Source organism: Pongo abelii, chromosome 20 (genome assembly GCF_028885655.2).
Source record: "Pongo abelii isolate AG06213 chromosome 20, NHGRI_mPonAbe1-v2.0_pri, whole genome shotgun sequence".
In the NCBI taxonomy this organism is placed as follows: Eukaryota; Metazoa; Chordata; class Mammalia; order Primates; family Hominidae; genus Pongo; species Pongo abelii.
In genome coordinates this window covers 14,120,395-14,130,942 of record NC_072005.2, presented here as the reverse complement: position 1 = coordinate 14,130,942, position 10,548 = coordinate 14,120,395, and the positions used below count along the sequence as shown (strand labels likewise).

At 59.0% G+C, this 10,548-nt stretch overlaps 2 protein-coding genes across 3 annotated transcripts; both read left to right on the top strand.

The window, feature by feature from the left end:
- Positions 1-663: 663 nt before the first annotated feature.
- SAMD1 (sterile alpha motif domain containing 1) lies at positions 664-3,635 on the top strand. Its single transcript, XM_024237043.3, has 5 exons — positions 664-1,976; positions 2,402-2,693; positions 2,785-2,881; positions 2,979-3,090; positions 3,190-3,635. Exons 1-5 carry the CDS (start codon positions 1,032-1,034, stop codon positions 3,346-3,348), a joined length of 1,605 nt encoding a protein of 534 aa, XP_024092811.3. The 5' UTR covers positions 664-1,031; the 3' UTR covers positions 3,349-3,635.
- Positions 3,636-4,202: 567 nt separating this feature from the next.
- C20H19orf67 (chromosome 20 C19orf67 homolog) lies at positions 4,203-10,131 on the top strand. Of its 2 annotated transcripts, none has more exons than XM_054538687.2 (6): positions 4,203-6,474; positions 7,886-8,027; positions 8,155-8,255; positions 8,338-8,523; positions 9,152-9,286; positions 9,747-10,131. In XM_054538687.2, the coding sequence occupies exons 1-6, from the start codon at positions 6,140-6,142 to the stop codon at positions 9,919-9,921; spliced, it is 1,074 nt and encodes a 357-aa protein (XP_054394662.2). In that variant the 5' UTR covers positions 4,203-6,139; the 3' UTR covers positions 9,922-10,131. The 2 variants fall into 2 exon arrangements, with proteins under 2 accessions (XP_054394662.2, XP_002828830.4); XM_002828784.5 differs by having other exon boundaries at positions 4,232-6,474; positions 7,883-8,027.
- Positions 10,132-10,548: the final 417 nt, after the last annotated feature.

Below are 10,548 nucleotides of genomic sequence, written 5' to 3'. Positions count from 1 at the left end.
CCCGGGACCGAGAGGGCGCTCTAGGGAGGCGGTGGGGCCGGCGCGCCAGGAGGCCGAGCGGCGGCGGGGGCGGCCCTGGCAGGGGGAGTAGAAGGGGGAGAGGGTGCGCGCCCCTCTCCCCGCATCCTCAGCGCCGGGCCAGGCGCGCCTGAGGGACGCGGGGGCGGCGGCAGCAGGAAGGTCCCCGCAGCACCCTGCGAGCGCGGCAGCCCCGGCCCGCGGGCGGCGAGTTCCCGGTAAGTGCGGTCCCGAGAGCGGAGCGCGCTGGGGAGGCGTGGAGAGGGGGGCTGGGCGCCGGGGACGTCTGGGTCCCGCGCCCAATGGCTGGAGGGCGGCCGAACGCCGCCCGCCCGCCCTGCCCGCCCCCTCTCCCCTCCCCCCGGCACTCCCCTCCCCGTCCCCCGCCCGCCGCTTTCCCCCGCCCCCGCCCCGGCGCCAACTCCGCGGCGCCTCCTTAAAAAGCGCGCGGGAGTTGTAAGGGGGGGCCGGAGCGAGCCGGAGTGAGCGAGAGCGCAGGGTAAAGGGGGCGGGCGGGGGGCCCGGGCTCCACCTTAAAAGCGGGCGCGTGGGGGTGGGAGGGAGGAAGGCGGGCGGCGGGGAGGAGGGAGGGAGGGAAGGAAGGGGGGCCGGAGTGTCCCGGGCGCAGGGCGCGCGTGCGGCGGCGGCGGCGGCGGGGAGGGGCCGGCCGCGCCGCGCTCCCCTCCTCCCCCTCGCATCCCCGGCCCCGCGCGCGCCCAGCAGAAGCGGGTCTCTGTGTGCGTGCGTGCGAGTGAGTGAGTGTGTGCATATTTTTTTCTCTTTTCTTTCTCTCTCACTGTTTTTTCCTCTCTCTCTCGCTCCCTCTCTCTCTCTTTTTTTTTTTTTTTTTTTGCAAAGAAACAGCAGCGCCGCCGCCGCTCCGCCGAGGCGCTGCGCCCCCCGGGGGGGGAGGCGGAGGAGGCGGGCAGCGGCGGAGGGAGGGGAGCCGGGGAGGGGGGCGCCGCGCTGGGAGGGAGGCAGCGCGCACGGTGCAGCCGGGCCGGGCGGGAGGCATGGCGGGGCCCCCGGCCCTACCCCCGCCGGAGACGGCGGCGGCCGCCACCACGGCGGCCGCCGCCTCGTCGTCCGCCGCTTCCCCGCACTACCAAGAGTGGATCCTGGACACCATCGACTCGCTGCGCTCGCGCAAGGCGCGGCCGGACCTGGAGCGCATCTGCCGGATGGTGCGGCGGCGGCACGGCCCGGAGCCGGAGCGCACGCGCGCCGAGCTCGAGAAACTGATCCAGCAGCGCGCCGTGCTCCGGGTCAGCTACAAGGGGAGCATCTCGTACCGCAACGCGGCGCGCGTCCAGCCGCCCCGGCGCGGAGCCACCCCGCCGGCCCCGCCGCGCGCCCCCCGCGGGGCCCCCGCCGCCGCGCCGCCGCCCACGCCCGCTCCGCCGCCGCCGCCCGCGCCCGTCGCCGCCGCCGCCGCCCCGGCCCGGGCGCCCCGCGCGGCCGCCGCCGCCGCCACAGCGCCCCCCTCGCCCGGCCCCGCGCAGCCGGGCCCCCGCGCGCAGCGGGCCGCGCCCCTGGCCGCGCCGCCGCCCGCGCCAGCCGCTCCCCCGGCGGTGGCGCCCCCGGCCGGCCCGCGCCGCGCCCCCCCGCCCGCCGTCGCCGCCCGGGAGCCGCCGCTGCCGCCGCCACCACAGCCGCCGGCGCCGCCACAGCAGCAGCAGCCGCCGCCGCCGCAGCCACAGCCGCCGCCGGAGGGGGGCGCGGCGCGGGCCGGCGGCGCGGCGCGGCCCGTGAGCCTGCGGGAAGTCGTGCGCTACCTCGGGGGCAGCGGCGGCGCCGGCGGCCGCCTAACCCGCGGCCGCGTGCAGGGGCTGCTGGAGGAGGAGGCGGCGGCGCGAGGCCGCCTGGAGCGCACCCGTCTCGGAGCGCTTGCGCTGCCCCGCGGGGACAGGCCCGGACGGGCGCCGCCGGCCGCCAGCGCCCGCCCGTCTCGCAGCAAGGTGAGCGCGCCGGGGAGCGGGGGCGCCGCGCGGTGGGCAGGTGCGGGCGAAGTTGATGGCGGGGGCGCGAGTCCCGGGAGGAACTGGGTGGCGGGTGGCTGGGGCTTTGCGCGCGTTTCCTGCGGGCTTGGTGCGTGGTGACCTTGGCAAGTGATTGAATCTCCTGGAGCCTCAGTTTCCTCCGCTATAAACGCGGCTTAATAATAGTAGCGACCCCTTGGGGTTGTTGAGCGAGTTTAGTAAGATTCGGTTGTCGACGGCTTTAGTTAACACAGAGCCTGGCACGGAGTGAATGCGTAAAAGTTAGTCCGTATTGTTCTTAAAGGTGGAATCGGTCCTTCCTCCTCCCTACCGCCCGGATGCCACAGTCAGGGTCCGGGATTAGAACAGCTACTAATCTTGCATGCTTCTCTCCTCTGCCCCAGAGAGGTGGAGAAGAGCGAGTGCTTGAGAAAGAAGATGATGATGATGATGAAGATGAAGATGATGAAGATGATGTGTCAGAGGGCTCTGAAGTGCCCGAGAGTGACCGTCCTGCAGGTGCCCAGCACCACCAGCTTAACGGCGAGCGGGGACCTCAGAGTGCCAAGGAGAGGGTCAAGGAGTGGACGCCCTGCGGACCGCACCAGGGCCAGGATGAAGGGCGGGGGCCAGCCCCGGGCAGCGGCACCCGCCAGGTGTTCTCCATGGCAGCCATGAACAAGGAGGGGGGAACAGGTAAGGATTTCTCTGGGTGGGGAAAAGTGTTAGGTGGAGAGTAACTCAGCCCGAAGACAAAGCCAAAGGCAGGTGTTTTTTTCCTTCCCAGCTTCTGTTGCCACCGGGCCAGATTCCCCGTCCCCCGTGCCTTTGCCCCCGGGCAAACCAGCCCTACCTGGGGCCGACGGGACCCCCTTTGGCTGTCCGTAAGTTGGGGTATTGGAGACATGGGGGTGCTGCCCAGGTGTGTGGCACAGCCAGAGAGACATCCGTGTTCACTGGTGCCCGTCTGTTTTGATGCAGTCCCGGGCGCAAAGAGAAGCCATCTGATCCCGTGGAGTGGACGGTGATGGATGTCGTCGAATATTTTACTGAGGCTGGATTCCCGGAGCAGGCGACAGCTTTCCAAGAGCAGGTGAGTTTCCAGCCCAGGACTACACACTGACAGACACAGAGGGCCTCCCTGGGATGTGCCCTGACCCCGGCTCTCTCTCTTTGTCCCTGTCCCACCCAGGAAATTGATGGCAAATCTTTGCTGCTCATGCAGCGCACAGATGTGCTCACCGGCCTCTCGATCCGCCTCGGGCCAGCCCTGAAAATCTACGAGCACCACATCAAGGTGCTTCAGCAAGGCCACTTTGAGGATGATGACCCCGATGGCTTCTTAGGCTGAGCGCCCAGCCTCACCCCTGCCCCAGCCCATTCCGGCCCCCATCTCACCCAAGATCCCCCAGAGTCCAGGAGCTGGACGGGGACACTCTCAGCCCTCATAACAGATTCCAGGGAGGGGGCACCCTCTTGTCCTCATCTTTGCCCCTTGTGTCTCTCTCACACACATCTACCCCTCAGCACGTCGGTGTGGGGAGGGGATTGCTCCTTAAACCCCAGGTGGCTGACCCTCCCCACCCAGTCCAGGACATTTTAGGAAAAAAAAAAATGAAATGTGGGGGGCTTCTCATCTCCCCAAGATCCTCTTCCGTTCAGCCAGATGTTTCCTGTATAAATGTTTGGATCTGCCTGTTTATTTTGGTGGGTGGTCTTTCCTCCCTCCCCTACCACCCATGCCCCCCTTCTCAGTCTGCGCCTGGCCTCCAGCCCCTAGGGGACTAGCTGAGTTGGGGTTCCTCGGGCCTTTTCTCTCCTCCCTCTTTTCTTTCTGTTGATTGTCGCTCCAGCTGGCTGTATTGCTTTTTAATATTGCACCGAAGGTTTTTTAAATAAAATTTTAAAAAAAGGAAAAGGGAAAAAAAAGCCACGGAGTCCATTTTATGAATGGGGCGGGGAGAGGGCACTAAAGAGCCTCCTAAGAGAGCCTCAGGTTAGGACAGAATTGTTTGGGGAGGGAGAAAAACAGAAACAATGAATTATAGCTGCCTCATAGCCACGTATAGCAATAATTGCTCCAGGAAGGTGGGAATATGTGCTTTTTTTTTCTGTAATCTCACCATGTCCCAAACAGAGCTAGGCACACAGCAGGTGCTCAATTTTTGTTTTTCTTTTAGAGATGGTTTCATTCTGTCACTCAGCCTGGAGTGCAGTGGTGCTATCATAGCTCATTGCAGCTCCTGGGCTCAAGTAATCCTCCCACCTCAGCCTCCTGAGTAGCTGGGACTACAGGTGCACTCTGCCGTGCCTGGCTAATTTTTTAAAATTTTTGTCCAGGCACAGTGGCTCACGCCCGTAATCCCAGCACTTTGGGAGGCCGAGGCGGGTGGATCACGAGGTCAGGGGTTCAAGATCAGCCTGGCCAAGATGGTGAAACCCTGTCTCTACTAAAAATACAAAAAAAAAATTAGCTGGGCGTGGTGGTGGGTGCCTGTAATCCCAGCTACTCTGGAGGCTGAGGCAGAGGACTGCTTACACCTGGGGTGGGGGGGGAGTTGTGCAGTGAGCCAAGATCACACCACTGCACTCCAGCCTGGGCGACACAGCGAGACTCTGTCTCAAAAAAAATTTTTTTGTGTGGAGATGAGAGTATCAGTTTGTTGGCCAGGTTGGCCTTGAACTCCCAGCCAAGCGATTCTCCTCCTGCCTGGGATTACAAGCGTGAGCCATTATGCCTGGCCTCAAATATTGTTGAATGGCTAGCAGTTAAGTCCTTAGGTTTATAAGCATTTTCTCAACTGTCCTCCCCAAGTCCCCATAAAACAAAGAACTCATAAAATCCCACCTTACAGAAGAAGCAGCTGGCCCGGCACAGAGATGCTGTATGCTCAGGGTCACACAGGGTGGCATCTGACACCTGTCCGAGTTCTTCACTCAGAGTCTTTAATTAGCGTATTTGACATAATGTACATTAAAAACTATAAACTTGTCAGCCTTTGTCTACTGCAAAGAATCCACTACAAATACTGGGGGCAGGAATCTGTTCTAGGACCATAGTAGGTTCTCCAGACCTCATGGTCCTCTTCATTAAAACAACAGAAAATTTCTTCTGGGCCATCAGATGAGATCATGAGATAGGAAATTTATAAGTGAAGATTTTGTTTCAAGACAGAGTCTTGCTCTGTCACCCAGGCTAGAGTGCACTGGTGCAATCATAACTGTGGTGACAGCCTCGAACTCTTGGGTATAAGTGATTCTCATGCCTCAGACAACGCCCAACTAACGTTTTGGTTTTTGTATAGACAGTGTTTTGCTATGTTGCTTAGGCTGGTCTTGAACTCCTGGCGTCAAGCAATCCTCCCACCTCAGCCTCCTAAAGGGTCAGGATTACAGACATGAGCCACCAAGTCCAGCCTGAAGATTTTTTTAAATTATTGTTAGTAGTAGTCGTCAGAGCTACTACATCCAAAGTCCCTACTAAGTTCTAAATAGTCCCTACTAAGTTCTAAGGCAGTTTGTCAACTCTAATTTAGAGTTGTTTTTTGTTTTTTTGTTGTTTTCTTTTTAAAGAAAAAAACAGGCTGGGCACTTCAGGAGACAGAGACGGGAGGATCGCTTGAGTCCAGGAGTTTGAGACCAACCTGGGCAACATAGGCCCCCATCTCTAAAAATTTTAAATTAAAAAAAAATTTTAACAACAAAAAGCGTTCTGCGAGTGAGGGGCTGGGGCCTGGGCGGCCTCATTCCATATACCTGTGCCAGGTTGAGGGGTTGGAGACACATTTAGAGACTCCTCCACTCTAGGAATCCACCTCGAGAGATAAAGGTCCCGGCCCTAGCCACACCCCCAGGACACGGCCAGAGGCCACCTCCCTAGGCGGGTCCCTCCCCACCGCCTGGTTCCCGGAGCGTGTGCGACGCGTGTGTAGGGGGCCGCGGGCGCGCGGACTGGAGCGGCGCGCCCCTCCCGCGTGTTGAAATTCAAAAGAGGCGAACGCCCCCCGGCGCGGCGGCGCGGCTTCGGTGGAGAGGTTAAGGCAGGGGCCAGTCGGAGGCTCCCGGGGCGGGGTCGAACCCGCGGCCAACCTGAGCAGCAGCGGAAGCTTAAAGAGCTCAGGTTCCCGCCCCCCGGCCCTACCATGGCTACAGAGCAGTGGTTCGAGGGGTCGCTCCCCCTGGACCCTGGAGAAACACCGCCTCCAGACGCCTTGGAACCTGGGACGCAGCCCTGCGGAGACCCCTCCTGGTCGACGCCCCCTGGCAGGCCTGGGAACCCACCTGAGCCGGATCCTGAAGATGCCGAGGGGCAGTTGGCTGAGGGCCCGGCCTCCACGCCTTCCCCCGAACCTCTGGTCTCCCGGCCCGGGCCAGCACCTCCCCGCCTATCCCTGGACACTTTGTTCAGCCCCATCACCCAACAGCTGCGCTACCTACTGAAGAAGGCGAATGATTTCCAGAGCTACTTGCTCTACAGGTGATGCTGGACAGGGTCCCAGGTCCCCATGGGTAAGGAGACTTGGAGGGGAGGCGACAGGATAGGTGACACACACCAGGGTCGCAAAATTACAAGCGCTAGGAGCCAGAGGGAGACAGTGAAAGAAGCTAGCATATTAGAATCCAGTTTAAGAGAGTGAGGAAGACTAGAATTGAGGGGGGTGGCTGCTATTACTGTCCTGGCAGTGTGGGCCCGGGGTTTTCAAGTCTCTAGGACTTTTTCTCCCGGTTGTTAAGTCCTGTCTTAGATTTTGAACCCTGTGCTGGCTAAACAAGACCCACCTGAGCCAAACTTAGCCTGCAGGACATCAGTTTGAGACTCCAAAGGATAATGTGATTCCCAGACCAGGTTTCCCTGTGACTCTCAATTTCAGTGTCCATTGGAATTTCCTAGGAGACTGGGTTGGATTTTGTTTGTTTGCTTGTTTGTTTATTTTTGAGATAGAGCCTCACTCTGTCGCCCGGGCTGGAGTGCAGTGGTGCAATCTCAGCTCACTGCAACCTCTGCCTCCCGGATTGAAGCAATTCTCTGCCTCAGCCTCCTGAGTAGCTGGGATTACAGGCGCCCACCAACACGTGTTGCCCGGCTAATTTTTTTTTCTTTTTAGTAGAGACAGAGTTTCACCATCTTGGCCAGGCTGGTCTTGAGCTCCTGACCTCATAATCCACCTGCCTCGGCCTCCCAAAGTGCTGAGATTACAGACGTGAGCCACCGCGCCTGCCCGAGGCTGGGTTTTTTTGGTTTTGTTTTATGTGTTTTTTTGAAATGGAGTCTTGCTCTGTCACCTAGGCTGGAGTGCAGTGGGGCGAACTCAGCTCACTGCAACCTCCACTTCCCAGGTTCGAGGGATTCTCATGAGGCTGTTTTTTTAATGAGACAGGGTCTCGCTCTGTCACCTAAGCAGGAGTGCAGTGGGGCAGTCATAGCTCACTGCAGCCTCGAACTCCTGGTCTCAAGCAATCTTCCCACCTCCACCTCCTGAGTAACTGAGACTATAGGTGCCACCATGCCCAGCTAATTATTTTTGTGTAGAGACGGGGTCTTGCTATGTTGCCCAGGCTTGTCTGGAACTCCTGGCCTCAAGCAATCCTCCAGCCTCAGCCTCCCAAAACTCTAGGATTGCAGGCGTGAGCCACTGCGCCTAGCCCTTGCAGGAAGCTCTGGGTCCTAAGTGTTGTGAGACTCAGGTGTCAGCACTTTAACAAGTTTTCCAAATGGGTCTGATGCAGGTAAACCCGAAAGATGTTCAGAAAAGACCTGAAACTGGGGGCTTTTCTAACAGGGGTCAAAGCCAGGGATACACGTTGGGGTTGAGTAGAATGGGGAAAACTGCGGGGTGGGGAGGGGTTGTGAGGGACTCCAGGCAAAGGCCCCCTTCTTCCTTCAGCAGAGACCAAGTACAGAAGGAGCAGCTGGCCAAGGCCATGCCCACCTTCTTACAGATGTGTGAGCCCTACTTCCTGTACCTGGAGGCAGCCGCGAGAAGCGTACCCCCCATCTATGGACCCCTGCAGGAGCTGGTCCGAAAGGGGGTGTGTGGAGGTTTCTTAGACCCCACGCCCCTTTCTTCTCGCAGCTCTGAGCCTGCGGGGATGGTGGAGGGGGAGGCCCACTCCTCTCAGGCCAGCTGATCTCACTGTACCCCCCTCTTGTATGCAGCTGTTAGAGATCTCCCAACAGCTGACCCTGCGCCTGGAACAGCTGGTCCTCATGTACGCTTCCTTTGGGTTCGTGGACCTGGAGGAGACGAACCCCCTTAGGTAAAATGGTAGGAGACTCAGATGGGGGGATGAAGGAGTCCAAGGCCCAGCCTCACCCCTCCATTCTCTCATGTCTCGCCAGCATCTCCTGTTTCTTTTGCGGGAGATTCTCCATCAGCCTGTCCCATGAGGTCTCCATCTTCAGATACTGTGCCCCAACCGCCTACACTGCCAGCCGCTTCCCCCGCTACCTCTATAAGAAGATGCGCTGGCACCTGGAAGCCACCCCAGAGGCCCCTGGTCACGGACAAGATTCCCTTGTGGATTAGTAAGTCCTCTTACCCAAATCAAAGTCCTCCCCTTTCTATGATGAATGCCAGTGTGGTCCTCCAAACCGTCGCCAGCAAAGGGAAAAGTGAGCCAGGGCCCGAGGCAGTGGCTCATGCCTGTAATCCCAACACTTTGGGAGGCCGAGGCAGGAGGATCACTTGAGCCCAAGAGTTTGAGATCAGCCTGGGCAAGATGGCAAGACCCTGTCTCAACAACAAAGAAATTCGCCAGGCGTGATGGCTGGCGCCTGTAGTCCCAGCTACTTGGGAGGCTTAGGCAGGAGGATCACTTGAGCCCAGGAATTCAAGGCTACGGTGAGCTGTGATTGTGCCACTGCACTCCACCCTGAGTGGGAGCAATAATCTGTCTCTTAAAAAAAAGTGAACCAGGAAACTAAAGGCATTTGAAAGGCTACCTCTATTTTCTTAAAACCCACCCTCCCACCAAAATAAAAGTTCTCATCTTAAAAGTAGGTTGGCAGGGAGAAAAGGCCTTGGAGTCACATTCCTACCTGAGAACTTCAGGGCAACTTCTGATGAGTTCCCACCTCACCTCCAAAATTAAAGCCCTCAACAGAAGTAGACAGGAAACTGATCACTTCTAATTACAGCTCCCTCCCCTCCTAGCTACTTTCTGTGCTATCGAGATACTTGGGAAGACACAGGCCAGAGTCCAGCCAATTCGTGCCCACAGATCCAGAAGCTGTGGTCCATCGGCCGATGGGTGCCCCTAGGACCAGCCGAGGATGACCTTTATTCATGGTAGGAGCTAGGGCAATAGCAACGTGGGCCTGGGCGCTGGACGGGGAGGCAGAACCCCACCAAAGACAATCCACCTTCCCAAACACTTTGCTTTCCTTAGTAATGATAGCATTTTATTGTGCCCTGAAAAGCACTTCATGCAGACCCCAGTAACAACCCATCGAGATTTATGCTATTGGCCCCATTTAACAAAGAAAATAGGGTGCTCAGAGAAGTTGTTACCTGCCCAAGGACACACAGCTAGCAGTGCGATTGGACAGGTCAGGACCAGTTATTCAGCCTCTAGGAGCCATTACTAAGTTTCTGAGCAACAAGGAAACAAGTTTCCCCTAGGGGTTTTTCCCACCCGCAGCTGAAACAAAGCCTCTTTCACCTGAGCGTCTCACTCAAAGGGAGGGACTCCCGAGGGGCAGGGGGCACTCAAGTCCAGGCCTGTCTATCCCTGGCCCCCCCACCCCAGGATTTTGTGCCCGCAGCCGCTTGGGGACTACCAGCAGCTGCTGACCATCGGCTTCGAGGAGCCCACGCCCACGCTGGCCACCGACCTGCTGGTGCAGATCCTCACGGGCCAGGCAGGCCAGGCCCGGCCTCCGAGCGCAGCCGGGCCCGCGGGGTGGGCAGCGCAGGGGTCTTGAACCTGGGTAAGAGGGTAGGAGCTGGAACTTGACAGTTCCAAACTCCAGAAGAGGGGGCAGGGGAGGGGCTCACTCGTTCTCGCAGTGCAGCCCGGCCTCGCCTTCCAAAGGGCCAGGCCGAGCTGACCTGTCTGCACCGAGTCCGGCTTGGCCGTGGGGCCCTGAATGCGGACACGTCAGTTTTGTGTTAAATAAAAGAAAGAGGTCATAGGCTCAGCGTCCGCTGCGAATGCCGCGCCCCTCCCCCGGGGGTGGCCCCACCCACTCGCATGGCCTGCTGGGAAATGTAGTCTTTTGAAAGAAGCATGGAATTCGCCAATAGGCGGACGAGAGTTTGGCACATGCGCATAGGTGCACATGAAGCAAAAAGGGAAGTGGTGCCCGTCAACACCGGAACCCAGAAAACTGCAAGTTTAGGGTAGCGGGGAAATTCAACGTCCACTGAAGGAAGAGCCTTAAGGCTACGCCCACTCCCACATTTTGACCCGGAAGTTATTTCTTTTAGCGTAAAAGACTACTTTTCCCGACGCGCCCCAGGAAAGTGCCCTCGATCAGTTTCCGAAGGGCCCGAGTTAGACTTTTTCTCTTCCAGCTTTTGGGACTTGGGGGCCGGACAGGTCGTCGTCT